The following is an 18,996-nucleotide window of genomic DNA, read 5'->3' on the forward strand; positions in this document are numbered from 1 at the left end:
CTCAGGGGCAATGAATCTTGGAAGAGAAGATAGTCTGTGAACGTTGGTGCTTTATTCCATGTAAATTCTGCTGGAGGTGATGAAATTTGAGCATAGGATTCTGTGTTATTAGCATTACTATTCTACAGTTCAGCTGGTATGTGTGCAGTTGATTGCTGCAGGAGAGAAGTTACTAAGGCACAAGGAATGCCATCTCTGCAAGGAGCTGAGCATGTTGCTGCAGAACATTCTGCACGGTGAGTTTGTAGACTCCTGTTCTTCTCAAGTGTTGAGCTTCCACTGCTCTCTGTAGGGACATGCAGCATTTAGACAGGCCTTTTGACAGGCCAGTGCTACTGATCTCTTTGAAGCCTCCTGAGGATTTCTAGGCAGCTGGAATGCCAGGCTGCCCACCCCACTCCATGGCACTTGTGGCTTTATATAGTCAGAGTGTTCAGCTATTAATCTGTAGCAGATTTAATGTTGACGTACATTTTTAATGTATGTTATCCGGTAAGGTTGAACAACTGTGGACAAATGGATGTTGTAGCAGGAAGTAGTCTAATGCCTAATTTTCTTTGTGGACTATTTTTACTTGTGAGAAAGGTTTTCGAAAATCTCTGTAGCAGACTTGCGTAATTTAATTAAAACTGTTTTCCAAGCTCTGTGCAGGTGCAGGTTATGGGCAAGGTGCCCTTATATCACATAGTTATAAAATGCATCCCTTCCCTTTAAAACAAACAAATCACCCACTGAACAGTTACATTCCCTAAAAACAATAAGTTACTGTAACGTGATTTGTTTCAAAGGGTTTGCGTTTTGCTCTTAACATGTGTTTTTCTTTTTATGTGGGGGTGGGGTCTTTCTGGCAAAACCTTATCTTTCCTTGCAGTTTGCTCATTTTGTAGAGTAGCTCATCTTCCTACTCAAGTCCAATATAAAGAAATTTCCTATGTTATACATCAAGGTAGTGATTTCAAAACCACAAGGTATTGAATCTGATAAAAGCATGAAAGTTGTTTAAAGTATGTGTTGTGTTTTTTTTGTTAAGAATTCAAATGTGCCTGCATTTATCTAGAAAAAGATCTCTTTCTGAAGTGTCTTCATGAAGAATGAAAGATGAGATGAAATGCAGTGACTACATGGCTCAAAGTCTGTCTGTTTTTTGTTGATTTTGTGTAGTGACTGAGGAAATACCTTTGATTTATTATGTTATTCAAAGTACTTAGTGGAAGTTCTTTTACAGTAAAATTGAAGTACTTAATTAAAGTGAACCATGGGTTTAATAGGCTTATTGCAGCATTTGGGAGAAAGCTAAGGATGGTGGGAAGTGGTTTATATCTATGTAAGACAGTAGGTCAAGAGGTGATCTGGAAATAGAATGTGTGTCTGTGTTCTCCCAGTCCCTGTAACATCTACCGAATCTGTTTTTTTTGAGTCCATGCCTCCGAGGGCTTCTCTCTGTAGAGGTGAAAGTTTCTCTTTTCATAGTGACATCCAATAGCGTTTGAATTCTATTAGTATTTTTAGTACTCTGTCACAAGTAATGCCCAGCTGATTGGGCAGTTTGCCGAAAACTCTTCCTGTAATCGTGTATAGTTACTATATGTTTTAATTAGCCAAAACAGGTGTAATATTAGCTCTGGTGGTGGAAGCTTTTTAATGTTCTATGCTAACTGGCCTGCTTTTCCTGATTTAAGTCCTATGCTGCTTTCACTCCAGCATAGAGTGAATTCTGTAAATACTTGGGTAATCTTGAATGAGGTCTTGAACACATGCAGAATATTACTCTGCTAAACTACAAAGTAGTGCCCGTGAAGAATGCTGGGGGAGTACAGAATATTTTAATGCAAAAGGAAGTGTCTGAAATTGGTGCAAGGATTAGCATCCTTGCTTTTCATGAGTACTTCCATATTAATTGCATTAAACAAGATTTCCTGTGTTGGATAGGCATCTAAACATTTGTCGTTTGTGTAGGGTCATTAATAATTCCTTTAGATCTGTTGCAGCTGCACAGATCTGTGTATAAACAGTATAATCATGATGTGCCACTAGACTCACCTAATAACTCACTGGAAGATCAGGAGTCTGCAATATCTCATTTTCTGTCTCTACTCATATTAGCTTAAACTTTCCTTAACAGCTGACTCAGTTGAAATATGTTTAAAAACAAGTTATGATTTTTAAAAATTCTTTCAAAATAATTAATTCCAGAGGATAGTATTTCTGTATCCTGATCTTGCATGGAGGCAGGTACTTTTGCATGCACATCACTGATACCGTATGAATTTACATGCAGGCTGGTGCAAAGTTCTGAATAATCTTACACCTTTGCTGGGGGTGATGTGTCAAAATAAACAGCTGCTGCTAATGATTCAAATATATCAGATGCCCGTGTCATGAAGCTAAAAAATGCATATTTAAACACAGTTTGTTATCTCAGTGAGATCAAGAATGGTGGTTAGGGAAAACAAGATGACTCAATCTCCTGTTGTATTTTAAGTGTGTTTGTTTTGGTATGATGATGTGGATTTGTTTTAGTGAGAATACTCCTTCTCTGGTGTCTAATGATGAAAGGGCTATTGCAACTCTTTCTTCCCTTTCAAACTGGACAGATGCTGGTATTTACCTTAGCAGTAAATGGACATGCAAATCTGTAGGGAATTACTTGTAGTTCTTGTCAAAGAACTATATTTTGGACTTAGAGTGGTGTGGTTTTACTTGCTGATTTTTGTTTACAGTTGGACAGAACGACTGAATATCAGAGCTGCTTTAACTCTAGGTAATCTGGATTTGGTAAAAATCCTGTTCTTGCCCTTTGCTCGCAGCTTCCAGTCAGTACCAGGTTTGGAGGTTTTGATGCCCCTGACACAGAAGATTGATGTTGAATAATTAGAATTAACTTTGTAGAGTCAGCTGTGGAGAAGATAACTTGAATAAGGCTCTTGCAGGTTAATTTTGATGCCATTAGCTAAGCTAGCTCTGAAGTTGCCTAATATAAGATAGCAAGAACTTGAAAGGATTTGTATTTTTCTGTGGAGATACAGAAATGCCTAGTAATAAAAAAATACATTTATTTCCAGTTTAGGATGAGGAATTGCCTCTGCCAAGTCAATAAAAAATGACAATAATGCTCAAACATTGTGCATTTTAGTGTATTTCAAGAGAAAGAAAAGTACAAAGATTATACCCTGTTATTTGAAGAGACATATCTATCTTTGCATTATAACCTAGACTCTCTCATTTAATTTTACTCCTTAAGAGTTAAACATTGTGATACAATACATATGGCATTTAATTTGCTACTGCTTTCATTTGCATATATGCAAATCTTGTGTAGATCAGTGTTAAAATGCTGTCTTAATTGAGTATTTCGGTACATGCGTATGTGTACTTCTCACAGTGGCTAATCAGAAAAATCCTGAATTTAAATCACTTCAGGTTTTATTTTATGGTGAGTAAATGGATTGGTAAAACTTGGAGACTAGTGGTCTTTGATATTATGAATGGCTTTTGTTTCATTTTCCTTAAATATCTTCCTTGAGCAGGCCTGTGTACTGAAATAAAGATCTGAGTTTGCCCTGCTTGGTTTCCCCAGTTCCTTATTTCCGTGTCATCATCCTAGGTGAAAAGTGTTTTGTTAATCTGATTTGAGTAGCTGAGAGGATTCCTGCAGATCTCTGGTTTTTGAATGATTACCATGTCTTGGATGACAAGGAACAAAATGAAAGAAAGGGAATATTATACTTTTTATTATAGATGCTTTAGATGACTGATCAAAACTACCTTATCTTTTTTCGAAGAATATTGACTATGTGTGAGAGGCATGTGTTCTCTTAAGCTCAGCACAAGAGTTTTCATGAACAGTAACTGTTTACTTTCTTTAGTAACACAGATTAATGAAACAACTAATCCTGAATGTTAGCTATTTTAAAACTGTTTTTATTTGCAGGTATGGGATAAGATATTTCCAGAGTAATAAGAATGGTTCGGCAACGAAAATGTCCATTATGTCACATTGTGTACAACACAAAACAGGTAAATAATTACTGCTTGACATGTACCAGTAGATGTTACTATGAAATGTGTATGAGAAATGCTTCCATTTTAAATTGTACAGGGTAAAATTTCTCTTTACCAGGTATATGTTGCCCTAAGTCTGTCTCAAATAAAAGAATATATTTGCATGTGCTTTGAAGTATCTTTCTTGAGATGAGCTGTGCAATATGCTTGATTCTGAATGTTAAAAATACTGAGGTCTTTGAGGGTTTTTATATTATTTTATAAAGATACCAAAGTGAAAAGCACTCTTATTTGGCTGTAAATTGTGATATGGGAAGAATACTGTAATATGTGATTTTTTTTTAAATTCCTTTTGGGAGGTCTGTATTTCCATATAGAAGAACCAAATGGAATTGTCTAGCTCAGCATGTGTTTTAATTAATGTGTCAGTTTGGTGTCCATCTTCTGCATGTTGTATTTACACAAAGTCTGCATTGAAACTGAGTGTTTCTTAATGGACTTTTATGTATTGTTTAGCCACATGGCATCTGGAGATGTGGCAAATGCCAGTGTATTAATTCACACAACTCTTCAAGGTTGAAGATGTTCCTTTCCGTTTGCAGAAGGGGTTTCAAAGGCTAAAGAGGATAGTGATTAGTATCTGGTCTTTGAAGATTTCCAAACACTTTGGGTCAAACACCAAAAGAAAGTTAAATCATCTTGACTGCTTCCTTGTGCTGAATGATGAACATTCTTTCTCTTCCAGCAGCTCCCTTTCAGTAGGAAATATTTATAACAGTACTGCAGTTCATGGATCAAGGTTGCTGTAAACAATAAACTGACATGTACGTCTCAGTTTCTGAAGTGTCTAGCAGAGTAAAATAGCATGTGGTGATGAATTTACAGCTGTGTTATAATACAAATGCAGAAAAATGGCTCAGATTGCACAGGGAGACTGTTTTAAGTGCTGTGATTCTAAAGTGTGATATCAATGAGACTCTTAATTTAAATGATTCCCAACCGTAATTTGTCAAAAATCAGTCTAATAAGCTTTGCTAAATGCACTGTTACTCAGCTTTCTCAGAATTCTGCTTTGTGTTGAGTTTTAATGACTCCTGTCTGCTCTTACTTGGGAAAGGTAACATATAAACCTCCTGAGAGCGGGCCTATTCATGCTTTCATAGTCACAGAAACAGGAATGGCAACTGCTACAGCTCTGCAGGAGTAGAATACACCTTTGTGCAAGGCAGGAAAGTTCTCAAAAATCATACAGCAGATATCAAACATGATACACCAGTTTTTTTTGTTTTGACCAATTTTTTTTTTTTCTGCATGTTGAAGGAGATGAAAGAACACATGAGAAGCATGCTTCACCACAGAGAACTGGAAAACCTGAAGGGAAGGTATGAGAACAATCTTGCATCCTTCTTCCCTGTGCGATTTTGTATGTTGCACTCTGGAAGAACTCATGACCTATTTCCCATACAAGCTGAATTACACAATTTATTTTTATGCTTCACTTAGTAGCATGCCTTGTTATAAAGCTGGCAATAAATGTATTCTCATGATGTCAGAAACTCAAGAGGCAACGAATGATGTGGAAGAAAGCTCACCTGTATTGCTTCGACTGCAGTGAAATAAAATTACTTCATTCTTGAGTTGGGTTTTTTTTTTGGTTTTTTTACAAGCGCTAGAATTCACCCTTTGTCCAAATTAGGAACAGCAGTATTTTTCTTTTTAATTTTTTGTTGTTTTTTAAGTTTTCAATGGTGTAAAAGCAATTGTTGATCTTTTAAAGCACTGTGAGAATGATGTCTGCTTGAGTGATTGTCATTTGCCACAGTCCAGTTGCTTGTTTAAGGGACCTAACCATGGTGGATGGTGTTTTCTTTCTGGTTTCCTTGTTTTATTTGAAACCTTTGGAAAGTAGAAAGAGGGATATTCAAATATCATCCTAATAACAGGGAATTAGGTTGCAACCAGAGTACACTTGAAAGTGTTTTCAGGTGTATGGATTTTGAGGTAGCCACAGAGATCAGTTGCTGTTAAGTATTGAGTATTTTATATACAGTATACTTGACTATTTGATATATTTTTTTATTATCTTACAGTACAAACTTTATATGGAAATGACAAATCTGTTTTAAACAACTTTTGAAGGACTAGGAAGTAATCCTCTTTCCTCTGTTTGAGGTGTGGGGGATTCATTTAGTCAAGACATCTGTCTTATACCCAGGGGAAAAAATCAGAATACTGTCTGCACTAGAAGCTGACTTTTGTTTTCTGGTCAGCTACCTTGTGGAGCATTTCTGTTCTGGACTATCTTCTTCTGGCAATGATTCTGAAATGTCACTGATTTTGCCATCTTTTTTGTGGCCTTCTACATTTTAGTTTTGTTTTTGGTTCTGGAAGGTAACTAATTTCTAGAAGTTATATATTGTGTCTTCAGGCTTGCAAGTAATCAGACAATTTTTGGTCTTGCATTTCGATAGGAGTGGTGTTAAATTTCTTTCATCATCATTACATTTTCTATTACTAATGTTACAATCTGTCTTCATTACTTCTTTCAGAAGATCGCACAGAAAAAGCTTGTTCTCAAAATGATGATCTTAATTTTTCACTGTGCAATAGCAGCCTTGTTTTCTCTCTCTTGTGCCTCTTCTTCTTCCTCATATTTAAATTTAATTAGAAGTCTTTTAGGAGTATTTTACAGCCGTGTAAAGCAAGAAGTACAAGTGGAAAATGTGAAGCTCAAGCAATAGCCTCATGAGCGTGGCTGAATTGTATAGCAGAGGATAATACCATTAAAGTGTGTGTAGTATTAACATCTTACTACCTTGAAATTTAGTATCTAACTAGAAGTCACTTTTCAGGCTTCCACTGTGGAAGAGATAAAGGAAATGCACACATTGATTCATACTTTTTTTTTTTCTTTTAAAGTTAGCTTAGTAATCTCAAAGGCTGGAATAATTTTCTGAAATATTTTAAGACCCCTCTCCTTTTCTTGAAGTTTTACTCCATGTGATATATAAGGAAAATTGGATGCCAAGTATGAAGCTGTAGCATATTGGGTTTTGGTTTTTTATAACTGAAAGTGAATAGTGCTCTTGTACAAGGGACATTGCATCTACAGTCTGAAGTACACATCCAGTAAATAAAGCTCTTGGATGCTTTCATACTGTGAGGATATTTTTGTCATGTTTACCTCAAATGTCTTTTGTCTGCCTTGTTGAGCAACTAAGATTGTGTGGTGTTCCTGTATGGTAGAGAAATGTGTAGAGGTGATCAGTGTGTGTCATGGAGTGTGCTAGTTCTGGATGCTATTAATGGGGTCTAGGAAAAGTATAGAACTGAGGGAAATCTAAATTCCCCTCAGTGTAGCTATCTGAACTCCTAGCCAATTTATCTTCAATTAAAGCAGGTGTTCGTAACAAAAGATGAGTGGTTTTTTCCTTTAGGCTCATGTAGATCAACAGCAGGTCAGAGAAGACTTGTCAGTACACACCTGAGTCTTGTCTTTTCAGACTGTCGGTTGGTAAAGAGCCACAGCTTTGTAATTAGTAACTCACAAGTTAGAAGTGATTGAAACAGGTTCTTTGTCCTCAGTCCAGCTGTTAACTCACTGGCTTTGTCCAAAATAAATAAAACTTTGCATTTATTCAGTTAGTGTATAAATGAGGATTATAAAAGTTTTATGAAAGAATTGAAACATGGGTCTTGCGAAGGATGTGGATTGTTCTTTAAAACCTAATTAGTACCACATTAGAACCACTGGGGCATGTTTCTTGTTGAAGAGTCCTTATGATTGAAGTGGAACGTTATGTAAAAAGGACATATTTTTCAGCGAGAAGCAAACTTTCTATTTGCAGTTTGCCTTGTGTGATGACCTAAGTTAAAAATAAGTCTTATTAGCTACGCACAGCTGTGCCATTTATCAGTGTGAAGAGGATTCTTCCAATGACATTTGTAAAATATTCTGGTTTGGTTACCTTTATTGCATTAAAAAGATAGTCCAAAGTACAATATATAGGATCTGGGCTTTGCATATTTATTAGTGAATGTGAAGTGTACAAAATTAAGTAAACACAGTTCTGGAAAATACAGGCTAAATTTGGAAGCTACTGACATCATAAATGAAATTATCTTAATATTTAATCTGAAATAAATTAGGCCACAACATACAGACTAATTAAAAACAAAAAATCTAATTTTTAATACTTAGGTGTTTAAATAAAGCCATCTCTAGGTGTGTCTGAATGACTGCATTCATTAAATATCTCCACTATGTTAGTAGGAAAACCACTGATCCAGGATAAATAAAACATAGCTGCTGACACTTGATTAACCACTCTGATAAGGATGTTGCCTTAATATTATGAGTGAAGGTACATATTTTGATCTTTCATTTTATTTTTAACTATTCACTAAAAGACCAAGGATTCATGTTTATCTTTTTCCTTTATGGAGCCCATTTTCTTGATACTAGTCATGAAGTGTGTGTCATATGATAATGCTTCTGTTCAAAGAGTTTGGTCTCAAGTGCTCTGTGGGGACATACAGATCTGCTTTTATGAAATAACTGGCAGAATTGAAAAAAGCATTGTGGAGGCAGGTCAGTGGATCCTGTCTTGGTCCTGCTAAGTTATTTGCAGTGGAGTATGCTCTGATTAATTTTGTTCGGATTTTTTTCCTGGCAAACATGTATTCCTTGTTTAGGAAATTAACAATGTATTTTTTTAACACTGGAGTATTGGAAGGATTTGTCAGAAGAACAAATGTGGTGTTTTTAGAATTCTGAATTTCTTCAAAAGAAAAAAAAAGTAAAAAAGTCTTGTAACCTTAATCCAGTAATATGAGTAAAGCCATTTGTCTGATACAGCTGTCAACTTTCTCCAGCTGAAATTATTTCTATATTTTTTAAGATAAGTCTTCCAAAGTAGAAAGCAGACCTCATGCACACTTGAACCAAATAAAGTACAGTGAACTGAAGACACCCTCCCATCACTCACTGTGCTGTGGAGTCTTTGGATTCCAGGCAGCAATCTTAGCTCTCCCAGTTTAGGTTATGTTGTATCAGGATTGGCTGTATCCATGTACTGCCTCCTCCCTTTTCTAAATTTCACTGGGGGAAGGCTCAAGGGAAGGATTAAATGTAGAAGCTGTCGCCAGGCTTCCCCAGTGCAGCTGGCAGCATGGATAGGCTTCAGAGCTCCTGCTAGCTCTGGAAGCCTTTCATTCTGCCTCCTCGCTCACTATGTTTCCTCTGAAAAGATTTTGAGTACAACAATTCAAGAAGAATTCCTCCTCCCAGTTAACATAGCATTATTACCAAGTCCTTTACCTCTTGATTGTTGGAAAAAAATCTTATAAAAACTGACCATCAAAAAAGCTAAACCTTGAAAGAAAAAGCCAGAGAATTCAAATAACTTAAGTACACTTAGAAAAACCTAGTTGACTTGAACTCAAGCACATTCAGAGGAAACAAAGTAAGACCTGAGGTACCTGCCATGCCAGTTGGCAGAGTTGAAAGTCCACCGTCTGCCTCTCTTCCTAGGGATAGCAGCCATGAATGCCGGGTGTGCAGGGTGACCCTGGTGGGTTTGTCAGCATATGCCAAGCACATCTCCAGTCAGCTGCACAAAGACAATGTTAATGCCCATGACAGGAAAGAGGAAGAGAAAGAAGAGGCAGAAGAAGAATACCTGGACAAAGAACTCATTCAACTAATCAAGCAAAAGAAGGAGCGGAACCGGTGAGTTTTCCTTTGTCCTCTTAGGTCGTAGAATTGCTTTTAACACAATGGGGATGCACTCCTAAAGGTTAGGTGCTCATGAAATGTAAACTGCCTGTAGCCAATGTACTTGTTGTGAGAACAATCCAAGAGACCTGTGTGGATATTGTAGTTTCAACATGTAGACATGACTCTGCTGAGTGTTCTTGTCCTGTTCCTCTCCTGCTAGTAAGGAAATATAACAATTCTCCATTATGGGTAAAAACAGTTTTGTGTTTTGAGCCCTAATGTTTTTATTTTAATATTTGATACCTTTTAAAATGAAAGGCTTAATAAATGGACAGTAGTGCTAATATTGTTTACGGTGAAGGGTGTCTGTAGGAACTTTGCCTCTTAGAAACTGTTGATGAACATGTTTTGTTATAAAATGGATTAAATTATTCTGTAAATGTCACACTGAAATTCCATAATCCTTGAATGAAATTTCTTACCTGTTTTACCTTGCTGCTTACCATTAGCTAAACATAGTTCAAGTGGCTCACTATGAAATAGAAGGCTGCAGAGAGCAATAAGTATTACCTTTTATTTGATGTGTGCATCTGCTGTGGATTGCTTGTGTGATGTTCCAGCTGGGAATATATTATTTAAATGGATTTATGGCATGGTGATGGTACTAAAGTGGTGTATGATTTTTAAAAGAAGCTCTTGCTTGCTGTAGCTAGAAATTTGATTTAGTGTTTCAATATATTGAAATCTGTGGAGATTATTTGGGTTTGACATCACTCTGTCATATTAGTGTGTCCCTGCACTGCACATGTAATGTTTTCATTCTGGTTAATGTAGGTAGCAAAAATGTCACTTTTTTGTTTTATGGAAGAGAAGTAATGCTGTCAGTGCAGTGTTGTTCTGAGGCAACTAAAACCCTAAAAAATCTCTGTCTGCTGGGTGGTGGTTTGGAGAAGGGGGAAAACCAGAAAGTGCAAGGATTAAGTTATTAATTCAGCAAATTGTTTCCATTAGATCATAATCTAGTTGGGTCAGCTCTTAGAACTTACTGTGTCAGTTAGACACAGTGTTTTTGAATTCTAGTCTTACAGGTCAGATTATTTTGCACTGCAGACCATCTTCTATTAGAGAGGATTTATTTGTGAATCTTAGCGGAACTGGAATGTATCAGAAACATAAAGGGTGATACAATATGAATTTTCAGTTTTACTCAAATCAATTGTTTTTCAGCAGTAGTTTGAAAGTTTATCGTCTTTCTTGTCTGGGGATCTAGAAGGGATGTATTTCTGCAATCAGTTTCTGGAAAAAAACTTTTATTAAAAACTCTTCATTTAGTAGGATAAATACTTAGAATATTTAGACTGCTGACTCTGGGAATAGCTGCAGCTCTTACGGGAGCATTTATCTTTAAATGTACATGTGATAGGTTGCCACGTGTTCATGATAAGTTGCCAAGCACAAGTACTATCCAAAGGGCAGTAGATAGTGCTGCTGGGAGGCTCATACAGACTCGGCATTGCATGCTGTGGGCTGTTCCAGTCTCTTGGTTAATACAAGACAAATTATTTTTTCATCTGAGGTACATCTTCTATGAACGTTTTACATCTGTGTTTTGACTTAAGTTTTATAACCTGAGCCATCATGTCAGTTGTTCTCTCCAGTAAGTAGAATTACTGCTTTTTTAGCCTAACTTTCCTGTTTTATATCAGCTCGCTGTAGTTAGACTAACATCAGAATAGTCTTCAGAAAAAATAGTTGTCTCATTACTGAGTTTTCTATCTACCAAGCCTGATCAAAATACGAAGATTATACAATATAAAGAAGTTTTCTTTGTATTAGTTTCTTATTCGTCCAATAGTAAATATAAAGGAATATTACCTTTCAAGTTACAGACAAGTATTTGAGAATTAGTCTATTGAACTGTCCCTGCACCAAATCAGTTTTTCTTGTAAGAGATATTTTGGAATTATCATATTTAAGTAAAGGTACAACATTAGTTTTGAAAGTCAAACACTACTGAAGCTTGAACAGCAAAGCTGCTAAATAAGTAATCTCTGTTTCTTTTTAATATAAATAATTTAAAAAAATATTTTCTTTCCATTGCAAAGTTCATGAGGCTTGTGGATTGTTGGATTTCAGTAGAACAGCATTAGAATTTAGGCTCTTCTCAATTCTTTTGTAGGCAAAATGAACCAAGTGCAAACAAAGAATTAGAATGTGATGATAGGAGATCACAGAGAAGGCAAGAAGAAAGAGGTGCTTACAAAGAAAGAGAAGCTTATGATCAGTCATCGTGGCATCATCATAATGCATCACAAAGGGACTGGAAGTGGGAAAAGGATGATTATATTAGTCCTAGACAAGGCAAATTTTCACACTCTCAGAGGAGCCTTAATATAAACAGACATTCAGGTGGCCCAAGGGGGCGCTCTGGGTGGCACCAGAATGGTTCAGGAAGCCCTTCAAATCGGCATAACTATGGGAATTCTGGAAATACTTGGCATCTAAGTGGGTGGGGAAGAGGAACATCAAATTGGCATCATGGTGCCAGGGAAAGAAATTCTACTTGGCACTCAGAAGAAACAGGTCATTTTTCTAGCTGGAATTCCAATAGTTATGGAGGAAACTGGAAACCAAGTCCTCATGGTGCAAATGGCTGGACTTTTGGAGGCTCGGGAGATTCATATTCATCAGAGCCAAGGTATATGTGGCAGCGGCCAGAGAACGGTGATGTTCTGCCATACAGAAGTCGAAGAAATAGGAGTGACCTCGATTTTACTAGTGATAGGCTTGCTTCTGAGGGGGTGTTGGATTTTGGTCCATTGAAACAACCAGAAAGCAAAACTTCAAGAGCCAGTGGGAAAAGTGTCAGTCCATCCAGAGATAAAACATATCGCTGGACTCCCTATCCATCCCAGAAAACTGCAGAGCAGCAGCCATGGTCTGAAGATAATGTTTCTAAAACTTCAGATAAAATGGATTCTGTATTTACACCTCTTGCTGATTCATCAGCAAAAGGAAAAACTTGTGAAGCCAATGTTAGCCTTTCAAAACTTAAAAAACAGGAAGCATCTTCCCCTTCTAATGGAACCTCAGATCACCTTGGTTCCACCGAGATAATGAAAGACTGTTCCAGCGATGAAAAGCCTGACAAAGATGAGAGCAAAAGTAATAAGATGCCATCACTGAAATCCCCTCTTCTGAGTATCACTGGTGTAAAGTTATCCTTAACAAAGCAAGACACAAACAGTCTCTTAAAAAATGTCAGGCTTCTGTTATCCTCAACTAGTGGTGAAGAGCAGAATCATTTGAATGCAGTAAACTTGGAAACAAACGGTTTCTCCTCTCATTCATCAAAACTGCATGGTGGTTGTGTTGGTAACTTAGAAGATAACAAAGATGTGCTTGGTAGCAATCTTGGAGAGCCTATTAATAACTTAAGTGAAACAGAACAAAATCCCAAAGATGTTCAGTCCAACCATTCCTTGCAAAATGCTTCCTTAAGTTCTTGCAAAGATACAAGTGACCAGAATAGGGAAGAAACTGGGAAAGCATTGCCAAGGAAGGAGTTCAGACTAGATTCATTAGAAGATGCGAATGGTGATGATTTAATGGGAAGTGAGAAGTCAGAAGCAAGAGTTGAAAAGTTGGGTTCCTCTGTTAGTTCTTGTTTACCATGTGACACTCCTGAAGGTAAAACTGCCACTCCTGAAAAAGAAGATAATGGAAAGCCATCTGCTTCAAGTATTGCTTCTGCTGAGCTAAAAAATTTTACATTTCGGATAGAATCCACAGTTTCTTCATCAAGCAGTCAGGACCATTTGCATGTGGATTTGAAAACCTCACAGGACAGGGAAGGGAATGAAGAATGTGTCAAGTCACACGACCAATTTGAAATGGAAGGTTTTGAAAATCCTACAGATAATGACCTTCAAAAAGGAGGAAGCCAGTCAATAGGCCCTCTTCTTCCAGATTTAAGCAAGCTTGGCCTGCCTGCTTCTCTGCAAAGAGACCTGACACGGCATATCAGTCTGAAGAGCAAAGCTGGGACGCACCTCCCAGAGCCCAATCTCAATAACGCGCGTCGCATTCGGAATGTGAGTGGCCATCGGAGAAGTGAGACAGAGAAGGAGTCAGGGCTTAAGCCCACCCTCAGGCAGATTCTTAGTGCTTCCCGGCGAAATGTAAACTGGGATCAGGTTATCCAGCAGGTAACCAAGAAGAAACAGGAACTTGGCAAAGGTTTACCAAGGTTGGTAGCTTTCAGTTCTAACCATGCCTCTCAGGGCATGTTGAGGGGGGAGGGTTGTTTTTCTCTCTATCTGAGTTAAACTCCAAAATCCTAAAACTAAGACTTCATAATGAAGCATGCTGTGCTGTGGCTTTTGTGGAGATTTTGCAAATAATGCAGATCTTTTGCCAATAATACAGAGTTTTTATTATTGATTGATGCTATGAATGAATGTCTATCCATAGATATGTAATAGTAATCTGCTGAGAAAAAAGTGATCAGTTCATAATGGTTGGTGTAATATCTGAATGCGGATAGTAACAGTGTACTTGTTTTTCAAGTTCTAGTAATAGAAGAATTAAAAATGCAATCAGGATGGGAACAATGCCATGACAGTTGCCCATTTCCTCATTTATTCTTGACTACATTAAATGCTTGCATTGCTGCAGGCAATGTCAATGCTCCCTCTTAATTTGTTAATTTTTTCTTCTGATGCGCAGTTTGCTTTTGTATTTAGGGAAGCAATTATGTAATCTTGCATTTTTGAAACTTTCTTTAAACTTGAAGGATTTGAAGTGTCTTGAACAGATGTCACATTTGATTATTCCAAACTTGGTTTGGAGTAATTATAATAGCATGATTTCTGACTTGAAAATCGTGCTGTGAGTTCTTAGCCACTGAATCTGGTTATGTGATACACAAAAGATTGGCAGATGAGGCAGAAAGCACAGAGTACCAGTGTAATGACTTGCCAGATCTCTTAAAGCAGTAATGTTCATTTGGGGAAGGGGGAGGCTTTTTTCTATGTGTTGCTGGCTTGTAACATGTTTCTTTATTTTTCTTTTTATCTTGTTAAAGGTTTGGCATAGAAATGGTGCCTCTTGTTCAAAATGAGCAAGAGGGTCTAGTACTCAGTGAAGAATCTGATCTGTCTACTCTAGAAGGATTTCAGTGGGAAGGGATTTCCTTAGCAGTGTCTGGATCAGCCAGAAAACGTAGCTTTTCTGAAAGTAGTGTCATAGCAGACAGAAATCCTTCTGCTTATAGCTTTTTCAGTGAACAAGCCAAAATAAAAGAAAGTGGGCAAAGGCAAGTAATTGCAGCTGGCCACTCGCATCACATAACATCTGGATATGAGGCAAGCACTGACATTGAAGCTGATCAGAAACAGGAAACACCATCTCCTGCTTTGTCACCTTTTATGTCTGAAAGAACTGAGACTAGTGGAAGAAATCACAGCCTACAGGCCACCTCTGAGATCACAGGCCTCGCAAAACAAGACCAGGAGAGCCCAGAGAAGAGAACACCTCTTCTTGAAAAACAAAATGTACTTGAGATCTCAGAAGAAAATCATCCAGCTTCAAATAGTGCTTCACTTCTTGCAGTGTCAAATAACATAGATGCAGCTACAGACAGTAGCTGCACATCTGGTACTGAACAGAATGACAGCCAAGGAATTGGAAAGAAGCGAAGAGCAACTGGAGTAAGTGTGCAGTTCTGTCCAGGGCTAGTGTGCCAAAAAGGTGTTTTCCTTGTCACTGGTCATTCAGTTTTGAAATGATCTTTGCATGGAGAAATTTTGATTTGATTGTCTTGTACATTGATAACATCAAATGAATTTACTTGTTTAACTTAATTTTTTTAAGAATCTTTTCTACTTCTGCTTTTGTAATGCAGGACTTTAGATAATTTTTTCTAATTAGTAGGAATAACAAATGCTCTTGATCTGGTACCTGGCATACTATGTTGGCAAACAGGAGCTGTTAAAATATTTCTGTGCAAGTACTTGGTTTTGTAGCAAGAATCTCAATGTTTCACAATTTAAATGGAAGCTTGCCTGTAGGAGAAATTTATCTTAGATGTTTCTGTTTTTAGGGTTAAGCAAGGAAATTGAAAGTTTTTTACAAAATTATATACTTAAAATGATGTCCTTAAATCTGAATTTGTTTCACAGTCCTGTTTTGGACTTATCCAAAGGTTTAAAAAAATGTTTTTGATCAACTTCTCAAAATGGTTTTGCAGAAAGCAGTAATTCCTCACTGTTTAATCCTTTGCACTTTCAACTAAAACTGTAGAAGAAGAAACTCTGACTCAAGTGTGGTCTTAAACATCTGAGTGAGAAGAAAGCTGTCAACTTATATAGTAGTTTTTTCTAGTTAAGATGAAAACATGGCACTCACTTTGTTGTCCTCCCTCTTTTAAGAGCAGAGCAAAGGATGAGTTATATGCACAAGATAAATTGTGTGTTCTTCTCTGTGAGTGCAAGTAATGGTTTAGAAGACAGTGGATGCATGACTTCTTGATTTAGGCAAAATTGTTCTTGTAACTCATTAATAGATTAACTTACTTGCAGGAGGGATCTTCTCCTGAAATCCCTAGTCTAGAAAGAAAGAATAAGAGAAGAAAAATCAAAGGTAAAAAAGGTAAGTGAATATCATACATGTGTGCATCAGATGTAGTGGCTATAAACACCTAGTAGTATTTTGACTTGGCTAAAGTAGTAGTTCCTTAATGTTACTTTGGTGCTTCTTGGGCACTTTAATCAAATTCATAGGGTGGACTGCTCACAAGTCTGCAGCACATTCTTCTCTGAAGATTTCTATCTTAATTTGTTGTAAGTTATTTCTGAGAGAAGGGTATGTGCATCCTTTCTGCCTGCAGTTCATATTCTTGATTGTACAGATGGGACCTTTGCTTTCCCCTGTGCAGGGAAGTGAGGGTTTTTTGCCCTTGGGGTGGAAGTTCTGAAGGAAAAAGCCCCAGTCACTCCCTTCTAATTCACGATGCAGCTTTCCCTTTCTGATTCTGGGTGGTCTTACCAGAAAATTTGTACACTGCATGATTTGGTCTGTGTTCTGGTTTTGACATCTCTGGCAATAATTTTTACTTTTTTTACTCTTCTTTTCCTGTCATTAGTGGAAATGAATGTGGAATGCCTTGTTCCTTCCTGCTCCTGACCAAAGCAAACCATTATTCTGGCAAGAGACAAATCTTTCTCAGACATGCCTAAGACATACACGTCATCATGTATCAAAATGAACCATCCATGTTTTAGGCAAAATATTTGCTTTGGTAACTCAACCATTGCTAGGAAACTTGGTGTCCAGGAGATGTCTTTCAAGAGTTCCATCTATCTTTTTTTCATTTTTTTTTTATATTAAGGGTTGTTTATAATGCAGGGCAATAATACGAATCTTCTGTGGGAATGAATATGTTACTACTTGAAAAGGTGTGGGGTTTTATCAGGTTCTGTCTTCAATGACCAGTGTCTGTTATAGAGACTAGTAACATGTTCTACTTAGTAAAATCTCTCTTTTCCGTTACTTTGCTTTACCATCATTGTTACTGTAGTAAATCTGCTTAAGGAAACCATAACCTGAATGCAACTAAGCAGTGCCCAAATGGATATTTAATTTGTTTGGAGAATCTCTGTAATGCCAGAAGTCTTTAGGATGGATAGGAAGATCTTTCACTGAGTACAGTGGTCAAGAGACTCTTTCTCAAGAGATTGCAAACACAAGTCTCACAGCTGAAAAGGATCTTGAGTAGTAAACTATTTTTTTATCTTAGGGTTCTTTTTCTCTAACACAGTTTTTCCTTGGCTTCTGTATTCACTGAGTGATTTAAATCTTGTTTAGCTTAACTTTGCTTTTGCACTTTTGATTGCATTAATGCCAGGAGTGTATTTGTACTTCCTGTACACATGTACTTCAAGAAAAAATCTTTGTGGAAGAGAATTTGTTTAATTGAACTAAATCAGTGCTGGCAAAGCTGTGATGGAAATAATTGCTAGAGTCGAGGCTGAGATTCCATTAAGAGGAATACTCGATTTTGCCCCTCTTCCATGTAGATGTGAATATTCCTGTGGATAAATACTCCCTTTCAGCTGGTGTGATTATTGTTTTATGTGATTTTTACATTCTGAGATGGTATTATTTATTGTGATATCACATGTAATGTATCCTAATGTATTGTTCTGTACAATTAGACTTTACATTTTGTTCCTTTTTCAGAACGTTCTCAGGTAGACCAGTTGTTGGCTATTTCTCTGAGGGAAGAAGAGTTAAGCAAGTCCCTGCAGAGTGTGGACAGCAGCCTCTTGCAGGCGAGGGCTGCCCTGCAGGCTGCCTATGTTGAGGTTCAGCGGTTCCTTGTGTTAAAACAACAGGTAACAGTTACTTTGGAAACTGTCTGAGCTAGAAGTTAGCAGCATGAGAAACTGCCTGTTAAATCAGTGCAACTGATACAAGTCACAACTGTTTTGCAGATAACCATGGAAATGAGTGCACTGAGAAGTCAGAGAATACAGATCTTGCAGGGACTACAAGGTACAGGATACCATAAAACTACAACAGTGGAATGCTTACTCTCATATTCTTTTAACTCAGAATCTTTTGGAAACTGTATTTAACTTTATACTGCCCATTTGAGCTGCAATAAAATTGTAGACTTTCAAAATGAGGCCTTTATTGTAAAGTGTGAACTGTCAGTTTTGATAGCTCCCTTTAGTGGCTTTTTTTCAAATTTTTCTCTTCCTTGACTGTGTGTCTACAAGAAATGAGCTCTTCACACCACTAAAATTTATTGTAAAATATAAAAAATTTTGCTATTTTATTTATTAATTTGTTTATTTATTTTATCTTTTTTTTTGCCATTAGAAACATATGAACCTTCTGAACTCTCAGAGCAGCTTTCCTGCAGTGTCGTAACTGAGAGGAGAAACAGCAAGTCCCAGATGGCAGCTGACTCAATTCCTCCAGGCTCTCTGTTGCCCCTTTTGGACACTTTGTCTTTTTCTGTACCTCCACTAGGAGCTTCTGTTCCTGTAAACATGCCATCACCATTCCAGTCTTCTGGCAGTATACCTTCTGATGCTCCTGACTCCTCAGTACAAGTTAAACGAGAACCTGTGTCTCCAAAAGGCACAGAAGAAAATGTGAATTCTGTACTCCAGAGTGCTTCACGAACAGAAGAGGTGGAACAGAATGATGGTATTTGTAATTTTGCTTTGTTTTTAGATAAGTAGCTTTAAGAAAATAAGGAAATT

The 18,996-nt window shown here is 37.2% G+C and overlaps 1 protein-coding gene across 5 annotated transcripts in view; it reads left to right on the forward strand.

Annotated features, from left to right (window-relative positions):
- The window catches only part of ZNF106 (zinc finger protein 106), a 41,118-nt gene that overhangs the window by 4,054 nt on the left and 18,068 nt on the right, over positions 1-18,996 (forward strand). For 3 of the 5 annotated variants that reach the window (XM_085062307.1, XM_085062311.1, XM_085062308.1), the window contains exons 2-10: positions 3,932-4,017; positions 5,323-5,384; positions 9,536-9,733; positions 11,901-13,970; positions 14,808-15,432; positions 16,303-16,372; positions 17,963-18,117; positions 18,217-18,277; positions 18,608-18,940. In XM_085062307.1, coding sequence (XP_084918433.1) covers positions 3,964-4,017; positions 5,323-5,384; positions 9,536-9,733; positions 11,901-13,970; positions 14,808-15,432; positions 16,303-16,372; positions 17,963-18,117; positions 18,217-18,277; positions 18,608-18,940 — 3,628 coding nt within the window. In that variant the 5' untranslated portion in view covers positions 3,932-3,963. The remainder of the gene's footprint in view (positions 1-3,931; positions 4,018-5,322; positions 5,385-9,535; positions 9,734-11,900; positions 13,971-14,807; positions 15,433-16,302; positions 16,373-17,962; positions 18,118-18,216; positions 18,278-18,607; positions 18,941-18,996) is intronic. The other 2 variants (XM_085062312.1, XM_085062310.1) reach the window with 2 other exon arrangements.

The sequence above is a fragment of the Lichenostomus cassidix genome, chromosome 5 (genome assembly GCF_008360975.1).
Source record: "Lichenostomus cassidix isolate B80296 chromosome 5, HeHo_3.0, whole genome shotgun sequence".
In the NCBI taxonomy this organism is placed as follows: domain Eukaryota; kingdom Metazoa; phylum Chordata; class Aves; order Passeriformes; family Meliphagidae; genus Lichenostomus; species Lichenostomus cassidix.